Source organism: Anser cygnoides, chromosome 5 (genome assembly GCF_040182565.1).
Source record: "Anser cygnoides isolate HZ-2024a breed goose chromosome 5, Taihu_goose_T2T_genome, whole genome shotgun sequence".
Classification (NCBI taxonomy): domain Eukaryota; kingdom Metazoa; phylum Chordata; class Aves; order Anseriformes; family Anatidae; genus Anser; species Anser cygnoides.
In genome coordinates this window covers 34,147,926-34,174,281 of record NC_089877.1, presented here as the reverse complement: position 1 = coordinate 34,174,281, position 26,356 = coordinate 34,147,926, and the positions used below count along the sequence as shown (strand labels likewise).

Genomic DNA, 26,356 nt, shown 5'->3' with positions numbered 1-26,356 from the left:
CTGATCCTCTGGCCTCTTTAAAGAAAGAACGGTTAAATAATTCCGGCAAACGCGCCAGAAGTTTTCACTTGCAGAACAGCAGCCATGCCGAGCGATCGTTCAAAACGGAGTGAATGGAATGGATTTGAGAGAGGGATCGGCGAAGGCGTGCGCCGCTCCCCTTCCCCCAGGCGCGCTCCAGCTGTGTGCTCAGCAGTTCTGCGGCCGTGCTGGTGAGCGGCAGCATCTCCTCCCCGGGACAAAGAGCCTGCGAAATCGCCGCTGAATACTAACCAGCGCAGCCAATTGGGAACGATTGTGAATTTCCAAAAAGGGGTTGAGAAATTGTTTTCTAAATAGCGACTTGCTCGTCAGCTGAGAGACAGGCTCAGTCAGCACAAAGAGGGCACGGGAACAGTTTGGTTTTGTGTGTGGGAGAAAAAATCTTCGTACAGGCTGTTCATGCTGAGCATGCTGTTGCTGGCCTAAAAGCAGCTGCCTCTGTAGCCTCTGCTGCCTGTGCAGCTTCTCGAGCAATGTGGGTCACTGGGCAGGCTTCTGCTCTGCTTCAAACTGATTGGGGAAATCAGTTCCTGCCCCTGTGCAAAAGATGGATGCTCCGGTTCGGAGAGCTACTTGGCGGGAGAACCTGCGCTGAAAGTGTTAAAGGCTCGGAGCAAAAACTCCGGTTTCGTCATCGCTCTGGTAAACTGGAAGAGGAAGACGAGGAATGTGGAGGCAGAACGCTACAGTCCTGCAGCATTCATTTAGCTCATAATGAATGTGTTCAAAATGCAGAGCAGGAAAAGGCCACTGAGTTATTGTTGTCATTTACATAGGACCCGTGCATGCTAAATATTTCAAAAGATTTTTGCAGACCGGGTTTTTGCCCTGCAGAGCGCCCAAGCTAATTGCGCAACCTACCAAAACAACAAAACAAAACAGGAAACGCAATTAAGAGTGTCTGCAGGGTTAAATCAGGCATGTTTTATTGGTCAGATTTTGCATATGTGTATATGAAGCCTGGACTTTCTTTTTTCAATAGGTAGTTATTTCTGTCTGATACCTTGCAAAAAAATCTCAGATAAACTGTGCCCGGCACTCCTTGTGTCACTCAGATGCCTCTCGGGGCATAGTCCTAGCTTAGCACTGAGAAGGGACCTTAAAACAGGTTCAGGTGACCGAAAGCACACCCTTTTTAACCAAGTCAGCCTGATAAGGTGTACTGCTTTCTCTTGCAAGCCTTGCCTGCCAGCTAGAAAAGAGTAATTTTTGCTTGCCAGACTTTGCTGCTTTTCAGTTCAGCTTTACATTGTGCCCGAGCACCCTGTATTTGTGAGCACCTGCTTCTTCTTTCTCCTTTCTGTGTTTCCTGATTATTTTGGAGCTTGTTTTTCTTTTCCATCGGAGCTTCCTAGCAATCAATGGCAGTGTGACTGTCTTCCTGTGTAGACTGACAAATGTGTTTTGGATTAAATGTGTTTTTGATACGAGCGTATATATATAAATAAATATATATATGGTTCTCCAAACGATTACCATGAAAATCCTGCTCTGCTCGTAATGAATTCTGCCTATACAGCGCCAAGTCAAATATTTCTGTTTGCACATTTCAATCTTTTCTTCTTGCGTTTCTGCACCACCTATCTGACACTGACATTTTTATTACCACTGGTTAATATTTTTCTCAGAGTTTGGTTTTGGTGCTTCTCGCTTTAAAGGTAAGTTAGATCACCAGTTACTTCATGCCCTTGCTTGTATTTACTGATACGTGTGTGGGTGTGTAAAATAGATCTTTTAAAAGCCTCTTTCCTCTCCTCACATCCTGCCCCAACTCGAGACGAAATACAACAGAGGATAGTTTTATCAAAATGAGCAAATAAATACACTTTATTTTCTTGAACGCTGAGGCTCTTTCCTCCAGAGCACCCCTACATCTCAGCACTGGTTTGCTTTACTCAGAAGCAATAGGAGGGGCAATGGGAGCTCAGCTGCTTCTTCCCTCTCACGGCTCCCCTACCTCAGCGCCCGCCACACCTGCTCCCTGATGGCAAAGCTCCCTCCTATTACAAAGGTTACCTAAGGAGGAGGGTTACGCGAGAACTGATTTGTATTTAATTTAAGAGGGGTACACATTACGTGCAGGAAAGTTTAATGAGGCTCTGGTTCCAAAGCCAGTGCTGCTTCAGGGTAGTTCTCTGGGCTAATACCGGGGCTTGAGCCCCCATTACGAGTGAAGTTGCCAGAGCCGAGGGCACAAAGCAAGATGGCTTGCTCCAGCAGCCCGTGGTTTAGTTGCTAGGTTTCTGTAATCTTTCAGCCTTTCTCAACAGCGCAACATGTGTTTCTTTAAAAAAAAAAAAAAAAGAAGAAAAAATCCATCAGTGCGAAACCATGGGGAGGAGGACTACTATTTTGTGATTTGCAGCTCTTAGAGACCAGCGTGAGAGGTGTCTTTCGAGATACACGCGAGAGGGGCCGGCTGATGCTGTTTTTAGAAGTCCTTGCGCTCTGAGCTAATGCTTGCAAACATATTCACAGCTGAATTGTCACGCAAGAAGTGCTGAGTTAGGACCAATGAAGTAATATTTCTGAGTCTGATACCTCTGTGTGCAGGTTTAGCTGGTCAGACTGGTTTGAAGCACAAAATGCGTTCATCAAGCAATATGTTGCCTGTTCTCTGCAATATGTAGCAAGCCGCGCATATGGTCTCAAAAAAAAAAAAAACAACAAACAACCCTTGCTCTTCGTCATGTGCAAATATACAGTCGTTTTTGTTTAATCCTTGCCATCATCATTAAAAAAAAGTTAATTTGCCTTTTAAATATAATATGGGTCTGCAGAGGCAAAGAAGAAATCTTGGTTTCTTCCTAAATACACACTTATTATATATTTAGTATTTCATAAGGAGGAATTATAAGAGAGCTTATTTTCCATTTCTTACCTCTCTTTGACAGAAAACTCCCTGGAGAATGTTATAGAAATTCATCAAAGGCTTCTTTAGAGTTCATTTTAAATCTGTAGCACTCACGGGCTCTCTTTAAAGCTTGAAAAAAACAGCTGTTAACAAAAATACTCAAAAAAACCCCACCCAAAATACACAGAGCTTCAGTCACTTGGACTAAGATTCTTTTCCCAACATTTAACATGGGTTTCTTGCATTTACATTTGTGATCCCAACAGTCCTTAAGTCTTCCAGGGATTATTACAGAAACAGTGTAAAAAGACACCGCAATTCTGTTCTAGGAGTCCTTCATCAGACTGCATATTTCTGTAAGTACAGATAACAGATCTGCTGCCCCACCTTGCAGCCTCCCAAACCTCTCAAGAGATCTCCTTTATTGACATAACAAAAAAGGTAAACTACTTGCGTTATTTTTGACAGGTCTTCTGTAAAAAGAGAATGATGGGCAACTGTACTGCAAAGTATTTCCTTCTGGAATATTTTCTAGGAGATATTAGGAAAATAACAAATATTGCTGAAAAGTTCTGGAGAGGCACATTTCACAGCTGAAGAGTTAAACAAAAAAGTCCCATCAGCTGCAAGATTGTGTTCTTTAGGTGAGCTTGGTCCACTTGTCAGAAAAGAGTATTCCAAATGCTGTTAGCCGTGATGGCCAAGGAAGCAGGAGCACTTCTGCAATGTTTTTTTTTAAAACAGTTTCAATACTCAATGCTTCCGATACATACTCCAAAAAAATGAGAGAGCAAGTTGCAGAGACACTAAATACAGTTCATAAACACAGAAATTCAAAATTCTTTATTACAGAAGTAAGAGCTGAGTGTGGTGCAAAAATAAGATTCTGCCTTCCTTCAAAGTGCTGCGCTAACTGTCCTGACAAATTTTAATCCCAGCTCAAACAAGACTGGATTGCATTACAGCACTGAGCCACTGTAGATACATTTTTCAAAAACAAGAGATATGGATGCTTTCGATAATTTTATTCAGTGTCCTAATTACATTGTTTCAGATTTATTAGGTTTGAGAATGAACATCATCTTTAGTAGAGAAATTACATCTGACAAAATTTGTCTTGCCTCTTAGTTGATATCAAATGCATCCCTGCAACAGCATTCATTGTTCATCCGAGAAATTAATGTTATAAAAGTACTTGTGTTTCCACTTTGAACAAGCCTGTTTTGGAGAGAAGAACTAACTGTCCTCTGACTGTTCTGCTTTCCTGAGGCAAACACAGCAGCTTGACGGTTTGGGAATCGCTGTGCTCAGTCACATCCATAGATTCTGAATTCGTGTCATATATTAGATGGGCTTAAATGACACAAGTTAAATTTCAGTAAGGACGGGTTTGGTGTCTTTAGGTTAAATTTAAGAAAATTTGCAAAAGGAAGTCCAAAATAGTTAAAAACTTACTTAAATGTAGAAAGTGGGACTTACATTAAGAGCCTTTAATGATTGCTCTGAAAATCAAGTCTCCTCAGGGTACTTTACGTGGGTTCAGCAGCAGTGCTTACCTTTCTGTTATAAGATAAAGTGCCACCTCTGCTTCCTTGGTACTGATTGGAATCTCTGGCAACGCTCACGAGAACTCTGAAATAAAATTCCTGTCCTGTAATGAACAAGGACAGTGCTGGATTTGTGTCTTGGCTTGCAGCACAAACAGATTTTGTTTCAGACACTTCACAGTTACCAAGGCATAGAAAACAGCAGATCATTTCAAAATAGCTGAAGGTGGGAAACTGACCGTAGGAAAGAAGTAAGTTATATTTATTTATGGAGATACATGCAGATGCCAGTATCACCATATGTTAAACACCAGGAGAGGGAAGGGAAAGGATACTGGAGCTAATAGCAAAATGAACATCACCATCACTCACTTCTATAGGCCAGTTCTGTATACAACTTTATGTTGTGAAAACATTTTAAGTAGTTAAAAATTCCAGTGCATAGTATAGAATGTCATTTCAAAGTGCAGATTTTGTAGTGTTTCATTTATTTTTTTAAAGAATTTGGATCCTATTCCAGATTGTTTACAATCCCTCCTTCCAAATTTGTTTCTCTTTTATCTGTGTAAGCATGTGCCGACACCGTTGCTCGGTATACACAAATGCTAATCTACCTTCATGCACATGGAAAATAGCTTTCCTGGCACTGAGTTTAAAACTCCCGTAGAATACATTATTAATCGAAGAAGTCTCTCTTTTTAGAAGAGCCTATCATTTATGTGGTCACCGTTGAGAAGGTTATAGATAAATATAATGCTGTTTGTTAACCAGTGTGGTCTTCAAAACGTACAACAAACAATCCCAGATACTGAAAGTGTATAAAAAAAAAAGATTTAAATTTCAAAAGTAATTTTCCTTCTCTGTACGCTGGTTGCATACTCTAACATGATCTAATTATAATGTAATGACAACTTCTTTTATATTGCCCTGCATGCTTTAATGCTCTAAATGCGTTTCTCTTGGCAGGTCTCCGCAGTGAGGTGAAAGCATGGTAAATATTCAGTTCCCTATAGTGAATAATTCCCTAGTTTTGCATTTAGCATTCAAATGCTAGACCATGTATCTACAAAGTTCAAGGAGTATAGTAGTGAGGGAAGTGGGTAGGGCGAGGCTGGTGTCCATCTGTGTGTAATTTAGCTGAATGTGTCCGCGCTAAGTAACAGGGCTTCAGCCGGGCTTCTGCTAAGTCTGCAGTGCTGAAGTCTCCCTTTTGTTACACGTGCAGGTCTTGCAGACTCTGTTGAGCCTTATCAAACAGAGCCAGTTGGTGCTGCTGGTATGAAAGCACGGGGGAGCTCTCATGTGGAAGGTTAATGGAGTGTAATTATAAAGAAAAATGAACTGCTCAACCACTCTATCTCCCTCTACCTGCACTGAGAGTGACAAGTGCTCTGATCTTTTATAAACCCTAGAGCAGAGGTTTAACAGTCTAAAATGATGACGGTATAACTGTCAAACAAGCAAGCACAGTGTGAAGAAGTAGTACAAACTTATGGAAAAGAATGTTTACATTCCCTTATATGGCCTCTGTCAGTACTATCCTTCTTGCTGCATACTGTCCATATTGATATATCATGTCTCAAATGTATTTTCCTGTGAAGTGTCCATCAAAGCCAGAAAGATCTTTGTCTTCCACATGTGGCTTCTTCATTTCTGCTCCTCACATTACTGTTACCTTGCTTGATGAAGTAATGGCACCTACCTAAGGCATTTCAATCCCAAAGGATTAAGCTTTCATAGAAGAGGGCTCTGGTGGCAGCAAGAACAGCTACTGGGATTTGTGTTCCAGGAACTGACTGAAATTTTAGATTAGATTACATACATAATTTGGGATTAGATACTAATGTCTGATCCTGTTAATTAATTTAGGAACTATATACAACTGTTGAAAACTATAACATATGTAAGATGCTTTTTCTCTTTGATCTATCAGTCAGATTTTTTTTTTCTTTAAAAGACTATAAATAAACATCAATTGGGAAACTACATCTAGGAAGTAGATGGAAGATGCCACACATCAAAACCAAAAGGAACAAGGAGATTAACCGCTTTGACTTTCTGCGTGTTAGAAGACATTATATTCTACCCCAGTGCTCTTGTGTGACATCTAGCTTCAGTGAGACTAGGACAGTTTCGTCATTAGGAGACAAAGTTTTTGTGTTCCTTAGCCAAAAACCAGGTGGTAGAATGGGCTGCCAGTTATTCTGAAGGCCATTGCAATGTCAGCAGGTTGATATGGGGAAATGTGCCCAGCTAATCGTAGCAGGCAGTCCACATTCTGCATTGCAGTGGAGGGGAAAAATAACATCCCAGCAAGTCTGACCTGGGAAAAAAAATCCCATTCCAAGTCTGGAATCAATAAGAATCTGAATATGTAAGCAGGACATACAATAAAAGACATCAAAGGAAGAAGATTACCATGCTTTGCTTAGCTTCTTTTCTCTACTTTTTGCCAGTTTCCCATGTTTTAGAGGAAGGTGAAAAAACGAACCTGAGTATATCAGGTCGTTAGTGCCCCTGCACATGTTCATATTCTAAAGAGTAAGGCTGCATTTATGTGGCGGCTCAGTGCTGGAGAAGCATGCCGAGAACAATGCTGGCACTTGTACTCTCCCCGTGGCCCATTAAGGAAGGGAATGAGCAGAAGCTTTCCAGGATACAGGGTCCTCTGCACCACACGTGTACTACACAATCTCCTCCAAAAGTTAGATTAAGCATTTCCTTTGGAAAGCTGCATAACCTTGTCCTGAAGACTTCAAACCACGGTAGGCCATTACCTCCCACATCAAGGTGTTCCAGCATTTAACCATCTTTGTATCTTATTTCAAGGTTGAATTTGTCTACCTTCAAGTCGCAACCACAGAACCATCATTTTACACTTCTCAGAGAAACTAAAGGCCCCCCTTCATCAGAAGTCTTGTCAGTGTATAAATATCTATACTCAGTGAGAAGTCGCTTCTCAACCTTGTCTGTGATAAACTGGGTACGCTGGGCCCCAGTAAGCTTCACGTCGTGCAGCGATGTTTGTTGGGTCCTTGACTGTGTTTGTGGTTTTCCTTTGAATTGTCTCCAGTAGCCCTGCACCCTTTGTCAGAAAGGTAGCTGCCCGTGCTTTTGGTAAAACATGAATTCCTGACTGTTTTTAAAAGAGATAGAAGTTCACCAAATCTTCAGTTTTTGAGTACTCTTAGCCTTAGTGAGGTATTATTTGCACTGAGATAAACAAACATGGGGGCAAAGTCCTCCCTCTCTTTTCCATTTAAATTGGGAGGCTAAGGAAGAACGTTTTTTTCTTTTTTTTTAGAGTCATTGTTGATTGATCCACAAACCTTGATACAATGAAAGGCCAGCAATTTTGGTCTGTAGTACTGACTCAATTTCATGTCTTTTCTGTGAAGCAGGCACTTTTCTTTGTTTTGAACATGCTTGGTTAACTAAAGAGAACAGCATGGTAGATATGTTTAGCTGGGCAGAATATCTGTCCGTATACTGTTTAAGTGACTAGGAGATGGGGAAAAAAAACTCTCACTTAAGTGAAATGAAACTACAGCTTTCTGCTCTGATAACTCATTTTGCCTATGAAGTAGAGCTCAACAACGAGTTGCTATGTGATATTGCTAGTGACAGGTTTTAACTGAATCAGTGCTTAACAGTATTTGGTTGACAATATAGAAAGGGGAAAAGTCTGTCCACTGCTGTTCAAGCAACAGTGATAAATCCCCAAGGAGAATGTAACTTTTCATCTCATCCCTGAAAGAGATTCAGCAGGACAGTGATAATGTGATCTTTGATACAGGTTGATTATGCTGCATGCAAAATGAAATGGGTAAAATTGCTTCTGTGTGTTCTAAATTGTTCACATTCAATTTCACCAAATATTTTCTGTGTTTTCTAGTACTGGACAGGGTAAATATGAGTGTCTACTTTGTTCTGTATCTCTGTATCATGTCTCTGTGTATTTATTCCTTCTCTTATCTCTAGGCTCTGCAGTTAGTTTGTGATCTCTGTAAAGAAAGTGTGGAAATGAAATATTAGATGCTGTTGACAACATCAGGGCAATCAACAGGTTCTCATACAATATAGTTTGAGCATCCAGATCTTCCTGTTCATAAAAAAAAAAAACGAGTTTACATTCTGTGGTAGCATAAAACTAGTCATCTGGCTTGATACTTCCGATCATGCGTGAAGTGTGTGAGCACGAACTGTGTGTGTTTCCTTTCACAAGGAGGAGAGGAGGTGTGATTCAGTCGTGGGAATAGCTGTGGGATGCACAAGAATCCTGATGAAACTGATTCATATTTTATTCAAGGGACTGTGTTAACTGTGCAATAGTGCGCTGTAAAATTATTTGATGGCTGTCCTTTCCATTTCAGCTAGTCAAAAATATTAGGAGGTGTCAGTTTAGAAAGCAGACTTTTATTTAGGCTGATCATTTGTAAAATGAGAAATAAGTTCACTAACTTATATTGCTCTACTGTGCTTATTTAATTCAGATAAATTCAGATTAAAGGATGTCACATAATGAAATAAATCATAGGTAAGAGGAAAGATGCAGTGGTACCTCCCTGGTAGAGGTGTTTAGCTTAGATTGCTGGCTACTATAGATACGTGTGAACCACTTTCCCAGTGGGGTCATTCCTGTGTGTTCTCCTGCATAAGAATAATAATCCGTGATGATTTTGATGCTGAGATTTTATATACCAAGTTTCAGTCCATGGCAGAATTTACAAAACCATATTATACACTTCTAGAAAACTAAGTTCAGTCAGACATCGTAGAAATGTACTTTACATTGAACTATGAAAAAACCTTGTTGCATTTCTGCACAATCCAGTTTGTTTGGTTTTTTTCCTAAGGAGTTTTTTTTTTCTCCTGAAGTAAACAAATGTGGGAAGTCAATATGGAGATGGGCAAAATAAAATTAAAATGAGCACCTTTTCTGTGGTAGTCAGCAGTTCAGTTTTTTTTTTTTCATTTCCCTAGCCATTTCATGTGGAGGTGATCTCCACATCTTTCACCATTCTGTATTTGTACTCAGAAGTATTTCTGGGAAGCAGGAAAACCTAAAACAAAACAAAAAAACCTTGTCAAACCTTGTCAAATTAAAATTTTAATTTCATTTCTCACATTCCGTTCCTCCTTAATTACATTACAAATACTGCACTAAACTGTTTTCCTTGTTCTGTTTTGCCTGTTGTCATATACTTAATTCTCCATTCATTAATTGCTTCATTATTTGATTATTGTAGCTGTTCTTGCAAGTTTCTTTCAATTAACATAAGTATTGGGGGTAAGGAAGCAGAGATATTATATTTATTTAATGTATAAGCTGAAGGAAAACACAGTATATGCGGTGCTCCTAGTACTTCTGCGTCTGTTCCCTACTTTGTGCACAGTAAAGATTCTAAAATGAGAAGACAGTGATGCATAAGGCATTTCACGGTACAGCATTACCTTCAAAAAATTAATTGGTCTTGTGGTGCTGCAAATGGTGAAAGACACAGTACTGAAAATAAAGCAATCAGGAACTCAAATAAAACAGAATAGCACAGCAGCTATTTTCAGTCATTTTCATTTATAAATCTATCTATAATTTAAATAAAATAGAAAAGTTGATAAGCATTCTCCTCCATTAGGGATGAAGGAATGAACATTATTTTCAGAACTTACATAATCCATTTCTGAATAATTTCTAGCAACTTTGAGAAGTATTTCTCTATTCTAAATGAAAAACCTTTAGTAGGTATGTTCATATGTGAACTGTGTATCAGAACCACACATGTTGTATTTATTTTAAATAGTTTACAACATAATGAAGTGTATTAAGTTTATCAGCATTTTTAATGACAAAAATACTTTTCACATCGTGCCAATGCTATATAACTATCTGACAAAATGGCAAAGTACATTTTTATCCAATGAAAAATTATTTAAATTCCATTTTATAAAAAGCACCCTCTGCCATATTAAGTAATTGCATTAAAGATAGCAAGACTGCAACAGTAAGCTCATGAGCTTAGGGCATAGCAAAATTAATGGTACTGCCTTAGTCTCTGTCTCGCTCTCACCTGTTCTGTAAGTATATTTATCAGTGTATTACATTGGGTCATCATGGTAGAATGAAGAAAAGCATTCAGTTCCTGTAGCATCCTCAGCATCTCCTTGTAGACATGCAGAAAAGTCCTTGTATTTCTGTAGTGCTTTTAGCCACGTTTTCTGGGGGTTACATTGGAGGTTGTGCTCTTTGGGACGGTTAGTGGTGTTTTGGCTATGCAGCCTTCACTGTGGTCAAGATGTCTATGTTTAACAACAACAACAGCAAAACTTGGAAAAATATGAGTTAGGTTATCAAACTGTAAAAAGAAATAATGTACATTTCAGTAATAATGTCCAATAAGGCATTAGGCATTGGGGGAGGCAACCTTGCAGTCCCACTGCTTGCATTGGTAGCTACATCCCTTAAGAGAGCACAGGCATCCCCTCCCTCTGCCCCCCAAGAGAGTCTTTTCAGCTAAAATGTATAGGTGGCAGTTTGAACAGCTTTAAGAAGCAGGAAATTGTACCACACTTTTTTTTTTTTTTTTTTAATGGGAATAATGCTCTTTCTAATTCAGTTGGTTTTGATTTTTTGTTTTAGTTGATAAAAAGACCTGGATATGAGTCAAGCACAGCCAGAGGTGCAAAATGTGATAAAAATACAGGGTTATCACAGAAGTAGCTGAAAATATTTCTGTAGTCTTTTGCTAAATCTGTCAATGGAATTAAATTCCATGTTTTTTGTACAACATTTTTTTCTTCACTGTTGTGGAGTACTGTGTCACGGATTTCTATAGCTGGATTTCACTACATAATTTTCCGATACTATCTTAAACCAGTAGATGAGTGTACAATTGCTCTCCTTGCTTGCAATCTTTCCACTCCCGAATTCTACTCCCAAAATGCACACCCGTGGCATTTTAAAGAATAACCTTAAACTCTATGTAAAAGCAGAGGTCTTTCACTTCTCATTGGGTAGCGCGGCAGGGTATGGGGGCTGGCAAGGCGAGGCGCGTGAGGCTGCAAAAGAAGATTGCAGAGCAGGGAAATTCCCTCCAGCCTTCCCACTCCCAATTTGGAGCTTACTTGAAATCACAATTTCCTCTCACCATTTCATTCTCAACAACTGGCAACTTTTAAATCCCAGAGAGCATTTCTTGTTCATTGCAGGGAACGGGGAACAGGGTACACTTAATAGTTTACTTCTGGAATCGGTGGAGCAGGAAAGCAGGTCACGAGCAGGCAGTCGATAAATTCAAACCACATCAGCTCTGGTTTTGTGATACTAAAGGTATGCACTTAGAGGCTGTTTAGTACTTTACTTTTCTCTCTCTTTTTTTTGAGATTTTTATATTTTACTCTTTTATAGATTTTTGAAGTTTAAAAACAGACCCTCCCTTAGATAGGTAACCTTTTTTGAATGTTTCTTGGATGAAAAAGAAAATGCATTAACAAGTACAACAAGGGATGTAGTATTTTAAAACTTGCTGTACGCACAGTATCACTTTTTAATTGATCAATTGATTGATCAAAGTGGAAATAATGCTTAGCTAATAATGTTATACTTAAAGCTTTAAGTTTGTTTCAAGGACTTTCTTACCTTATGGCAGTATTTTCATGATAGTTTTTGATTTGAGAGCAGAGAAGACACCTTTTCTTATATCACCAGGACACAGATATATGGCCAGTGAGAGACAGCAGCAGATTTTCTGCTTAATCAAACACAAATAATCTCCTAATGCTGTGTTACGATCTGGCCTGTACCGTGAATGAGAAAGTGGTATCACTAAATGTCACAGTATTGATTACAATTATTACCTTTAAGGAAGGGTCATATAAGATGTGCAGGGCTCTGTGAACTCGGTGGTGTGAAGAGTTCTTGATGAGGTTAGTTATGAAGATGTCAAGACAGCAAGAGCTGTTAAATTATGCATTATACTTACGGGGCACTGCTCGACAAACAGATTTTGTAGCAGTCTGACCGTAACCATTGCAGAGGGCTAGCAATTACTTTTTAGGTAGAATACAGTTTGGTCAAAAGGATGTGATTATTAATTTCTTTCACATTCTGGTTGTAAACAGAGGCTTTGGAGAGAATTCAGTAAACTTGAAAGACAAATGCTTTTCACATATTTTTAGCATTGCAGGAAAAGAAACTACATTAGGAATATGTGTGGGTTTTAGAGCTTTCTAACATGCAGAAAAACGTTGTGTTTATGATATGTTTATGATTGAGTTAATCTCAGTTTAAAATTTCAAAGTTGTCCATAAGAGTATAGGAATTAAATATTCTTTAAAAAGGATGGGAGGGAAAAATGGCAGTGATTGGGAATATTTCTTAAAGGTTCTGTGATACTTTTAGGTAACTGTGATCTCCCCAGCTTTACCAGCTGTGTAACCAGGACTTTGCGCCAGCCCTGGTGAACTTTAGACGTACGGATTGCACGTTCTGCGGCACAAACTGCATTCAGAATTAAGAGCAGCCGCATAACCCACAGGAATTTTAAAGCACTGCTTTAATGAAGTACGAAGCCTCACCGTGGACAAGACTTGCTCTTGTAGTGCCCCCCGTTTCTCCCCTGGAGCAGGAGGCTCGGCAGGCAGCCGTGCGCAGCAGCATCCAGGCCCCGGCCCGGCAGCCGCACTGAGGAGGACGCGAGGCGCCGAGACGGGCGCGGGCCTGAGGCCTAGTGCCCGTGTAGTGGCACTGAGCGTCTGGTCTGGTTTGAGTAATTAAGCAAAGTCATTTCGGAATACGTTGTTCGGAGCCGCTCCTGATAAGTGCTAACAAGCACGTAATCCTAACAGCCTTTCAGATAGTAAAATGATTTCTGTAGTGGCACTGTGGTATTTTTACTGACAGTTGGTAGAAGGAGCTTAATAAACTGCGTAAGCAATTGGCATGCTCTGCAAACTTCAGTTGTACTGCTCTGAATCTTAAAAGCATTAGATGTTTCTTCCAATTTAATATCTGCATAATGGATATGGATGGCAGGATGCACTGCTGCCTGGCAGCTCTCGGCAGCCTGTACCAGACTAGCACAGGCTTCCAGAGCAGCAGTGTTGTTCCGCTCGTGTTATCCATTTTGTGCCAAACATGCTGAGCCTTAGTTTTTGCGCAAGGTGCCACGAAAAGTTGCGCTCGGTCCTGCGTTCCCCACAGCTCAGAGTGCTGCGGAGCAGGGTGGGTGGCAGAGGAGTCCTGCAGCCTGCCTCTGGCTCGCTCTTTCCCCCCTCTCTCTCCTTTTATTGTTTGGATCCTTTCACTAATGTTCCCTCCCAGTGCAAAGAACAGGATGGAAATGAATTACAGTGCCATTGCTGCTGCTTTTCTCCAGTTAGAGAATCAGTAGAAGAGCACCCTATCACTGAATCTCATTCAGGTGGCTATGGAAGACAAAAACTCCCTTCCTGTTCATGTTGGGTACAGTAATTACCAAAAGTCTCCCGTGCAGTCCATTTTTTGGCAGGTAGCACACAGTTATGTTGCAGTATTTCCTCTCCTACTTCGCTCTGTTCTCCTCTCCTCCCCCTCGGGCTGATCTCTGGAAATGCTTTTCAGCTCTTCTATCTGCTTGCTGACACAGCACTTTAGTTTGCATGTTAACATGGTTGATCTTTTCAGAAAGCAATTTTAAATGATTGTTCAGTTATTACGTGTATGAATGAACTGATAGACACAGGCCATTTAAAACTATGTAAAATATCTGAATTAGAAAAATGCTTTCTATACTCTTAATATTTTCTGCTTGTTCTAGGAGGGAACAAACGATTTCCAGCTTTGAGGTTTTGACAGCTTTTAGCACTTTTCTTGATGCAGTGTAAAATAGTTACTTCGCTCTCCCATCCACTGAATTTTCAGTGTGATTGGGCCTGTGTTTCTCTTGGTTTTGGAGTCTATTGTGCATTCCAGGCAGTACTGTCACAGTAATACCAGGGAGAAAATTTTAGAAGGCAGGTAGTCGTCCTCCTGTACACCTCTTAATTGCTAAATCCAGTCTTCTGCACAAAGGTCAGCACTATGAATTCATATCTTTCAATCCTATGAAACAGGAGTTAATTTTTTAGTTGATTTGTTGTTTTCTTTTGCTTTTGCAAGTTCCAGTTCTCAAATCTGTCAGTTTGGGACTCCACACCTTTTGCTGTCTCCTTTTAGATGAGAGGTACAAGTTTAGTGTGTTAAGCATGGCAGTTTTAACCCATCATAAGCAACATAGTCAGAATCAGAAGTGCAAAATATATGAATGAGAACTACATAAAGAACAGATATTTCATTAGCTCAGAATTTCATAATCCTCTGTAAAAAAATCTGAGGGAAAAGATTGTTTCAGTTAGTTGTACATAGCTAGATTATTTTTTTTTCATTTTCATTCTGTCTCTGTGTTTTGTACTGTGCCTTAATACAAATGCTTCAAGGCAAGTATCAAAAGATTTGGTATTATCAGGAGGTTTTTTCCTTTTTCTTTCCATGTAAGTGGAAGTGCTTCAGGCAGCCCCTTCTGCCAGAGTGAGGCTCTGACTGAGGTTTCCTGACCATGGCTGTTTCTCATAGAGCTTGCTTAGGCCAGCCCTTGCCATGTTTGTTCACTCTTCGTTGTTCTCCTCCAAAGCCAGCAGTGTAGTATAACCATTTTGGAGTACACAGTTACTCTTGATCAAGGTGGCTTAAGTACACGTCTGAATCTTTTTAAAGCTATCCTAGTTTGATGGTGGTTAGAGTGTTGGAAAAAATGCCTATTTCCTGTCATACCCCAAAAAGGTAAAAAGTCTTGTGGTGTTTGCACTCATGTCTCTGTTAAAGTATAATGTGAACATAAATCGTGAGCCCTTACTTCCCATGTGGTAACATAGTATGTTAGCCTGTAGCTCACCTGGTCTGCTCTTAGATCTGCTGAGTTACTGTCTAAGGATACCCAATGGCTACCAAGAGAAAAAACTTTTCTTTGAAATCAATTCAACTTTCATGAAAGCTGTGATGTAATAGGAAGCATTTAAGCTGAGAGAAATAAATCTGCACTTTGTTTCCCATGTAGGTAGCCTTATCTGATTTTCTTGCAGATGACAATAATATTGAACAGAATGACCACACACCCATGCCCATCCTATTCCCTGCTCCACATTCAGACTGGTTCTCTCTGCGCTCAGTTTCTGTGCCTGGTGGTGCATGTCTGAAGGAGATGGAGACTTTGGAATCTGAATGTCAACAAGTTAATGTTAACATGTTAATGAGGTCTTGCAGTGGTTTGTGAACAGCCTGAACTAGGGTGGGTTTATGCAAGGACAGCTAGGTCACCCTGCTGGACAGCAGCACTCTGTGGCCTATTTTGGCACTCTGACCATTAGATAACACCAATTTTTAAAATTCCAAGAGAAATTCCACTTCTGAGTAGTTCTTTATTTACATTAAATGCTTTAGGTGTTATTATCTGCTCTAACATATGCAGCTAAATAAACATAATCATCTCTGTTTATGTTTTTGTTTATCTGGTAGAAAAGAGTGGTGGAACAGCTTCGAAAGAATTTGATAGTGAAGCAGGAACAGCCAGATAGTAAATTTCAAATACAGCCATTGGCACAGTCAGAAAACAAACTACAGACACCACAGCCGCAACCACTACAACAGCTACAGCAGCACCACCATCAACAGCAGCAGCAGTCTACTGCACCCTCTCCAAACGTGATTGGATCACAGGTAAGAATTGCTACAACAATTCTTATCCTCTCTGAAGGTGAAGTTCACTGCAAAAAAAATCAAAGAAAGGTTCAGACAGGAAACTACAAACCTTTACTTCAGCCTCTTAGTATACCAGTATGAATTTCTCTTTCTGTGCATATGCACATACGGGTTTTGTGTGTTTTTTTCTCCAGCAGTTACCTCAAAATAGTAATTAGAAGTCAGATCATAATGTCACGGAAAAGAAGGGAGGCAGTATCACCTTTCTTAGAAATAAATAAAAGCTTAGCAAATTAATCACCTTTTTCACAGGTGTGTGAGTGATTGCCCATAGTCAGGAGGTCTCAAGAAATAGTAAAGACTTTACATGCACAGTATGAGGTGTATGATTAAAATAATTTATTTCTAAAAGACTAACAGTCTTTGTATCTGTGAACAAAATATAAGAAAACAGTTCCCTTTTCTTTCTGCTCGGTTTTCTAAACAGATGTAACTCGTATCTAATAATACTTACCTGAGTCTGCAAGGATTAATCTAAAAGTATACAACGGTAGTTGCAAAGTTTGAATATTAGAAAGTAGTGTCTTTACTGGAAAGATACACTAAATTTCATTACAGTATAGGATTAGAGACATAATCCCAGAACTCACCAGAGAAAGTGGTCCACTTTTACTGAGATGGAAATTCCAAGCTGATTCAAAGTCTCTACTGCTTAAATATATAGAATCCCAAAAGTCTACTAATAAAACAGTTAGAAAGTGCAGGGATGTGTTTTGTAATAAAACAGGGTATGTGAAGTCTTTTTTCCTGTTGTCGCTATCTCAGCAGCCCATGTTTACCTGGATAGGCAGATGGCAGAATTCACCGCTGAAGTTTGCTTTATGCATATTTCAGGGAATCACAACCACATCTTTGACAAGTTATGGTTCTTGTCTTCCCTTTTCCTGGAAACAGAGGGGTAAGACATGACTGGGTTAGTTCCGTCATTAACTCAACAAGTTGCTCTCTAAAAATGTATGTGTAAGACTTAGGTACTTGCATTTTTGATAAAAGAATATTGAAAAAATGACACAAATTTAACAAAGAAAAAGACATTTTTAAACACTAACATTATTCTGAAGCTAAGATAGAACAAAGAAGTGTATATTAACGTGTCCTGAAATATTCACAATCAGACATTGGTTCACTCTTAGCTGTATCATTGGTCTCATCTTTTCTGTCAGGAAACATGACTGCAAAAGCAGTCTCGTGCATTTCTCCGTACTCCACACTTTGCATTCATGCATTAACTTCCAGGTCATCTTCTGGGTTCTGAAAATTTAGGTTTTGTTCAAAGTTAAAGAGCCCTCTAGTGAAACAGTCAAAAAACTGCTACACCCTTCTATCATTGATGCAGTCGTACTTGGAAAGTAATTATAAACTGAAAGGCAGGTCTTCCTCTCGTTTGAATAAAATAAACCAGCTCTTATCCTTAAGAGTGTTTTGTTATTATTCATGTTGGTATAACTCTGAAGTCAAGTCACTTCCTTTTATACACAGAATGTGTGTACAGATTCTCTCTCCCATTGCCCCTCAATCAAAACGTGCCTTCTTTTTCAACAAAGACAAGCCCATTCACATGTAAAGAAAAATCATATATTTTGTCTCTCCAGAAAGTTTTTTGCTGCCAACTTTTGTAAATAGTACATCTTCCAAGGCTGTGTCAGTAAAGAGAGTGCTTTCAATGGTTATTTTCAGAGTAATTCAATTTAGGAATAAAGTTATATATACTGCCTTAATAGTGACATTTTAATATACTTAATATAATCCACTAAGAAGGGCTTTTAAATTTTTCAAAAAGCAGCAAGCCTGCTAAAAGGTCATGTTATTACAGTGTTATTATGTGAAATAATGCAAACTTACTATGGATGCTACTTCAATATGAATTCATGCATTGAAAACTTTTTAGAATAACCAAAGCAATTAATGCTTTGTAAGTAACAGGGAAATTCAAGCTCTGTGATCTGCTGACTGAAACTATGCTCTTAGTACTTACAGACTTACCAGAACCCCTTGAAAGATTCCCAGTCTTGTGTTACATGATTGATTTACTTTTCTTTAAAATGTTTATGGCTGAATGTAATGCTTGTGAAAATGATACTGTGTTACATTTCATTGGAAATGCTTGAATAATAATACTACTGCATTAGGAGGAAGGAGCCTCTTGTTTTGGAGAACGTGCAGCAGAGGTCAATAAGAAGCTATTATATCTTAAAAAAAAGGGGGGGAATTATTCACGCTGAGAAAAAGGAAAAATAATTATGACTGGATTTTACATAAACGTATAAAATTGTAGCATAAAATATCCTTTGATTTGGCAATATGCAGTGATTTTTTTCCCACTTGTGTGTCATTAACAATTAAGATATGTAGTTTAAGCATTGAGAAAGTTGTGTGAAGGTAAATGCATTTTTGTTTAAGGAAATAGTACTGGAGAAATACGGAAGAAATCAACTGGAAATATATGTATAATATTTTATTAGAAAGAAGAGAAAGGTCTTGTGTGATTAAAATCAAGCAGTCTAAATCAGGCGTGTTCAGACGATGGAAAAGACTGTCTGATCCCTCGCTCTACGTTTTTTCCTGTTTTAATATCTAGCACTGTCATCAGGTGGGAATGGCTCTTACTTCATACTAAGAGCATTTAATGATGCCAATAACTGTTTGGAAGATGCAGTGTCATTGGCACAATGGATTTTTTATACCAGAGAGAGAAGGACTAAGTTCACCTGCCATTCTGTTGAGTGTCATTTGTCATGATTTTTCTGTGCGTATTGTGTTCTGGTTTTATATGGAGATTTTCCTGCCTTGTCGCTTTTTGGATGAGATTTGTAATTTTCTGTTTCCCTTAGCATCTTAGAAGGCAGTACGTTTTCAAACAAAATTATGAAATTGTGGTTGTTTAACTTTAGAATACACTGAATTTGTGGGCATAGTGTATCCAGGCATTTCAGATAAGGTTCAGATAGAGTTAAGTGATTCAAAACTACTCTCATTAAAACAGACTAAGACCAATCATGGAATCACATACATGCACCAAAACCACCCCCGTTCCTGAGAAGTTAAAATTAACTGCCTGCAGCTGGACAGGCTTATAGCTAGCTCTTGCAACTCGATGTTAGCCCTGCTGATATTCTTAGGAGAGAACATGAAGGGCTAAATTACTGTATGTATGACTAAAACTGAAATTTGGGATAGCCAGGATCAAAATCCATTTTTGTTCTTTAAGAAACAAATGTATGAATGTTTTTCCCTCTTTCTCTGATCATGATGATCTCTGTAAGTAAAGTTTCCATTTGAAATTTTGGGTTTTAATTGGTGAGAAGCTAGTTTGCTGGTTTGTTTCATAAACTTCCACTATATAGGTTTGATGTTGACAGCAAACATTTGGAGGTAGTATGAAAGTAAAAGATCTAAAAATATATATGCCACTACTAATGCTTGGTTGTCATTTTCTAAGGAATTGTTTTTGAATCAATCTGTAATGCTGCAGATGGTTAAAATGTACCCAACAGGTGTCCCAAAAGAGATTTGTCTAGTAACTTGTCACAGCATCACAGAGTGGTTGAGGTTGGCAGGGACCCCTGGAGATCACCGAGTCCGGTGCCCCGCCAAGCAGCATCACCCAGAGCACGTTGCACAGGATGGCATCCAGGGGGGTTTTGAATATCTCCAGAGAAGAAGACTCCACAATCTCTCTGGGCAACCTGTTCCAGTGCTCTGCCACCCTTACAGTACAGAAATGTTTTCTCAATTTCTTTCTAGCTATCCAGTTTTCAGAGGCATAAGATAATGTGCCTGTCTGAACAGTAGGTAGGTAGACTCAGTGCTGCCTTTTCTTTTTCTGTAGATTGTTTCCAACTAACCAGCCCACATCCTGTCTGATACAAAGTGTCTCTGTTTCTTACAGTGTTTTTTCTGTTTCCTCTAGAAAACTGTAACTACAGCTTCAATGATCACCACTAAGACACTACCTCTCGTCTTGAAAGCAGCAACTGCGACCATGCCTGCCTCCGTTGTGGGTCAGAGACCTACCATTGCCATGGTCACTGCTATCAACAACAATCAGAAAGCGGTCCTCAGCACCGATGCGCAGAATGCACCAGTCAACCTCCAGACGACAAATAAGGTCACTGGGCCGGGAGCTGAGGCAGTCCAAATAGTGGCAAAAAACACAGTCACTTTGGTAAGCATTTCATGGGTTTTCCCTGCAGATACATGTGGGTTTAGTTTACAGGAGGGCTATAGAAAGTATTTAAATGAATAGTCAAGTTTTTGCAGGAGAAAGAAAAGTACCTGTTGTGAGGCTTCCGTAGTTAACATTGTTAAAATAAGAAGCTAAGAGAAAAGCATTTACTGTCTACATGGGTTGTTATTACTGTTTTGATTATAGAATTAAATTAATGCTGTCATTGCCTCTGTGTAAAGTTTCCCCTGGTTGCAGCTGTTAGTCATGGGGAAGTGTCAATTGTTTTGCCCCTACCTAGTCTGTGTGGCTGTGTTCTGCAAAATTCAACTAGTTTGATAAAGGTGGTGTCAGAGTTTCTTTGTTTGATATTTGGGGTTTTCATCTTATATTTTTTGAGTCTATCTCTCATGTTCCCTTTCTGTGATAGTCTCTGGCGTTAGACACACCACTTAACTCTGTTCACTATCCTGTCTTCGCTCACCACTTTTTCGTACATAGATCCTGTTTCCTTAAGTGTGTTTTGGAAAGTGCTTTGATTACATCACACAGTCTTTTCAAGAGTAGTAAAGCTGCTGAGCAATCAATCAGCCACCTGAAAATATAAGAAGTAATGTTTTAGAATTGGATTGTATAGGCTTCTTGGACTGGAAACCAGCAATTGTATGAGATCATGACAGAGAAATTTTACTTCTGAATTAAAGATTGAAATTTCACTAAACATAAATCTTTTTTTTTTGTTTTAAAAAACACACATTTTAGTAATGCTAATGAAAGTAATTTTGCTTTCTAATGAGGCACATGTTTGTAATCAGGACAGACTGAATGGAGTTGTTCTGCTATTCCCTTTTCCAGTGTCATCCATTGCCCCACTCTCATCTGGCCTTTATGTTTCTGCTCAATCTCTTTGCTGAGTAACTTACTTAGGCTGGGAGGTGATACTGTCACAATACTTGTCCATGATTTATTTTTCAGTAGTACATTTCATCAAAAATCTCAGAATATTTTCCAAGCATTAATTAATCAGTACAAGAGCTTTTTTAAGTAAATTGCAATCTTATGTGTGTGGACAGAAGTACATAAAGGTGGAAACTAACATGGACGTTGATTTCAGAGCATCTCACTGTGTAGTCACTAGTGCTATTCAGAGATTAATTATGTGGCAGCTCCAATTGATTTCAGGTAGACAGTGAAGTACTTAGGACTCCTTAAAATCAGACCCTAATTGTTTTGATTGGCTTACTTTTGAAAATTTTAAGTTGTGTATTTACAACCCTTCATAGTGTCATTAATATTGCTAGAAATAGAAGAGTTTTAACCTCCAGTTCTTTACTATTTTTTACGAGATACTCTTTCATTCTTCTGTATATCACTGAATATGAGAGGACAATAGTTCATATAGCTGGACATCAAAGGCTGGTATTATTTTCTGTCTGTTGTAAAGCCAATTATTAACTATTAAAACAAATGGCAGTTTCATTATCTTCAAATGAAATGGTTTTAGATCATAGTAGTACAGTCGCACTAGAAGGAAAGATACCTTCAATTTGTGTTCCAGGGTGTACAGGAACAGGGACGTAAGATTAGTTCTGGCTTCAATACATTTATAATGAAGAAGCTGTTACTGTGAAAAAATATTTACAGAGTGGAAAACCAGGAACATCAAGTCTGAAAATACATTCAGGAGTTTGATTTTGGTGAACAACTTCAAAGCTGTTTTCCACTTATTTAACTGTCTTTTATGTTCTTACAGCAGGTTCAGGCTACACCTCAGCCCATAAAAGTGCCGCAGTTCATCCCACCTCCCAGACTCACTCCTCGTCCAAATTTTCTTCCACAGGTGAGTGTACAGAGAACAAACATTAGAAGAAGGACCTTAATTATAGCATAAATAGAAGATATTTTCTATGTACATCATGTTTGCTGGTCTTTATTGGTGACCTGGTGGAGGAGATGATTCATCTTCATCAGGTTTGCAGATGATGCCAAATTTGAGGGTGCAGTCCACACACTTGAGGGCAGTGCTGCTGTTCAGAGGGACCCAGACAGGGTAAGGGAGTTAGCCAGCAGGAATCTTCTGAACTTTGGCAAGGAAAATGGCATAGTCTTGCACCTGGGATGGACTAACCCACTGCTTTAGGTACAGGCTGGGGACTGGCAGGCTGGGAAGCAGCACTTTTAGAAAGGTCTTGTCTGACAGTAGCTAAATATGAACTAGTAGTGTGCCCTGGCATCAAAGAAGGCTGGCAGCATATTGGGCTGTACCAACAGGATCAATGGAAGAGATTAGCCACCTTTTCCCGGCCAAGTGCCGGGTCCTGCACCTGGGCTGCAACAACCCCAAGCAGAGCTACAGGCTGGGAGATGAGTGGCTGGAAAGCTGCCTGGCCGAGAAGGACCTGGGAGTATTGGTGGATAGTCGGCTGAATATGAGCCAGCAGTGTGCTCAGGTGGCCAAGAAGGCCAACGGCATCCTGGCCTGTATAAGAAGCAGTGTGGCCAGCAGGTCGAGGGAAGTGATTGTGCCCCTGTACTCGGCTCTGGTGAGGCCGCACCTCGAGTACTGTGTTCAGTTTTGGGCCCCTCGCTACAGGAAGGACATGGACGTGCTCGAGCGAGTCCAGAGAAGGGCGACCAAGCTGGTGAGGGGTCTGGAGAACAAGTCTTACGAGGAGCGGCTGAGGGAGCTGGGCTTGTTCAGCCTGGAGAAGAGGAGGCTCAGGGGCGACCTCATCGCTCTCTACAGTTACCTGAAAGGAGGCTGTAGAGAGGTGGGGGTTGGTCTATTCTCCCACGTGCCTAGTGACAGGACGAGGGGGAATGGGCTAAAGTTGCGACAGGGGAGTTTTAGGTTGGATGTTAGGAAGTACTTCTTTACCGAAAGGGTTATTAAGCATTGGAACAGGCTGCCCAGGGAGGTGGTGGAGTCACCATCCCTGGAGGTCTTTAAAAGACGTTTAGATGTAGAGCTTAGGGATATGGTTTAGTGGAGTACTTAGTGTTAGGTCGGAGGTTGGACTCGATGATCTTGAGGTCTCTTCCAACCTAGAGAAATCTGTAAATCTGTGAATCTGTGAATCATAAAACTGGATCTGGTGCATGGCATCCAGTTCTGGACCCCCTGGTATAAGGAGGAAGTTAATAAATTTGAATGAATTTCAAATTTAGGGAGAGGAGGCCCACTAAGATAGTTGGGGAGGGTAGGAATACATGACCTGCAAGGAGAGGCTGAGAGAGCTGAGCTTGTTCAGTTTATACAAGAGGTTTTGGGGAACCTAACAGCAGCCTTATTTCCAATACCTACAAAAAAATTAAGAAGATAGAGACATAGGTGCAGGAGAATTACAGACAAGGATCATAAATTTTAACAGGAAAGGTTTAAACAGTGAATGGAATGGAATGGAATGGAATGGAATGGAATGGAATGGAATGGAATGGAATGGAATGGAATGGAATGGAATAGTTCAGTTGAAAGGGACCTTCAAAGATCATACAGTCCAACTGCCTGACCACTTCAGATCTAACAAAAGTTAAAGCATATTATCCAACTGACAGACATGGGGTATCAACCACCTCTCTAGGAAGCCTGTTCAAGTGTTTGACCACCCTCACAGTAAAGAAATTTTTCCTAATGTCCAGTCAAGAAACAATTTCTCACTGTGACAATACTTAAGAGTGGAAGAAGCTGTCCAGAGATGTTATGGAAGCTCCAAACTTGGAGGTTTCAGAGACTTGTCTGGATGAAGTCCTGAGCAATCTGGTCTCTGCATTTAGCGTTGGCCCTGCTCTAAGCAGGGGATTGGATTAGAGACCTCCTGAGCTTCCTTCTAACCTGCATGGGTCTGTGATTATGAGATTCACCTATGATGATCATATATGAAAGTATTTGCATCATATGAAATGAACCCACTGAACTGGTGTTAGCAAAATCAAAGTATCAACCAAGGCCTTAAATTGCTGTTATTGTTTGCCATTCATGAGCAAAAAAACGAAAACAAGATGTCTTTAGATATTTCCCAAGTGTTTCTGTATTGCAGCAGAAAGTGACCTGTTAGCAGCTGAGCAGTAAAACTTGTTTTTTACAGGTTTTTCCATGGTTTGGGAAAGACGCTGATTCATTTTAAATAAATAAATAAATAGGTAAATAAATCTTGGAGGAACTATTTAATTACCAAGATATATGTGGCGCTGTGGCTAAAATTCTGAATCTTTTACAGAAAAAAAAGGAAAAGGGAAGTATAGGCTGATATCTGGTTAAGATTTAGGGACAGTGAGATCTGTGGGGATGTGTCCTAGATTTCGATGATAAAATCGTAATGGAATATTAAAGATGGATAGGACAATAGAAATTAAACAATGAAAAAGGCTTTATTTTCAGAGTAATGCACTTTACTTCTATACTTTGTAATGATGCGATAAGTAAAAAGTTAACAATGGGCAAGAAATAAGCAAATGTTGGTGGTAGAGGACTGAAAAATTTTTGTGGCCCAAGAAAGAAAAAAGATTAACAACTGTATTTACCTGTACCCTTTATCACTTTCAGTGAGAGATTAATGTATAATCTTGATTTTTGTTTGTTTGTTTGTTTAGCAAGATTGGTTGTGCAAGTGTCTATTTAGATATAGATAAAGCTGACAACAGTAACAAGGATTTGCTGAAAATTTGTTGAAGGCTCAGTGTAAAGCCTTGAGATACACTTTTAACATGAGTGCCTCGGCAGTGCTGGTAAATATTACATGAATATTTGGCTTGCGAAACCAATATGTTGATTTAGACATATATAAGGCACTTGGCAATACACATGCAGTATATAAATATCTGTGCATCAAAATACCATTTCAAGGACTGTGACTTCACATGCAAATGTTATGGCTGCGTCTTATGCAAGCAGGTTTGAAAACATGACTTTTCTTTCTCATAGCTTACTTATGACACTATGCTAAAATTACATTCTATAAGTAATCAAGCAACCTTGTATGAATTATACAGGCTGAATTGAAAGACTTGGTAAAGAAGTTCTTTGCAATACTCCTATATGAATCTCTCTGTCTTTTTTACTTTTTCGTAGGTTCGACCTAAACCAGTTGCCCAAAATAACATTCCTATTGCCCCAGCACCTCCTCCAATGCTTGCAGCTCCTCAGCTTATTCAGAGGCCTGTGATGTTGACAACAAAGTTCACACCCACCTCTTTACCCAACTCTCAGAACTCCATACATCCAGTTCGTGTAGTTAACGGGCAGACAGCAACCATAGCCAAAACTTTCCCTATGGCACAGCTCACCAGCATCGTGATAGCAGCACCGGGTACCAGGCTCGCTGGACCTCAGACTGTACAGATCAGCAAACCAAACATTGAAAAACAGGTACAGATAAGAAAGTATCTACTAGATAAACATAGCGGGTTTATTGCTTTATGGAGCCAGTTTTGGAGAGGATAAGAAATGGAGAAATTTTCAGTGGGTACTGGAAATACTCGTGTTCCAACAACAATACAAATTAAGGAATGACTTTCAACTCTTGGGGTAGAAATTACCTTTTCTTTAATATGGCTCATTGGAATCTTATTCTCAAACTTCAGGGGTTTTATTCTCCCTGTACTTTCTTAACTTCAGTAGTTTATAAACAAGCAGTATTCCAGGGCTGTACTGATTTATTGGATACTGAGTACAAACACAAGTCCGTGTTCATATCAGGCTTTTAAGAGACACTGGAATAATATTTTCAGTGGTTTTGTTTTTCAGATAGTGACTACCAGAAAGGCAAAAAAAAAATTACGCAAAATCATAGGAGTATATAACCCAATAAGTACAATAATTTCTTCCTTGATCTTGTAGTCTTGTACACTTGTGATTGGAGACAAAATAGTCTTGCTCAGCTTCTGAAGACTGGTAGTTTCCCATGACTAAATTGGATTGAATGGGCGGAAGGGTGACCTTCAGAAACAGAGCATTCTGGATGTTTAGTTTTAAAGTCTCT

At 39.5% G+C, this 26,356-nt stretch overlaps 1 protein-coding gene across 10 annotated transcripts in view; it reads left to right on the top strand.

Moving 5' to 3' along the window:
- PHF21A (PHD finger protein 21A) overlaps positions 1-26,356 on the top strand; it is a 138,545-nt gene that overhangs the window by 90,223 nt on the left and 21,966 nt on the right. For all 10 annotated transcript variants that reach the window (XM_066997838.1, XM_013192844.3, XM_013192884.3 and 7 more), the window contains 4 exons: positions 15,971-16,171; positions 20,124-20,378; positions 22,132-22,218; positions 25,447-25,743. In XM_066997838.1, coding sequence (XP_066853939.1) covers positions 15,971-16,171; positions 20,124-20,378; positions 22,132-22,218; positions 25,447-25,743 — 840 coding nt within the window. The remainder of the gene's footprint in view (positions 1-15,970; positions 16,172-20,123; positions 20,379-22,131; positions 22,219-25,446; positions 25,744-26,356) is intronic.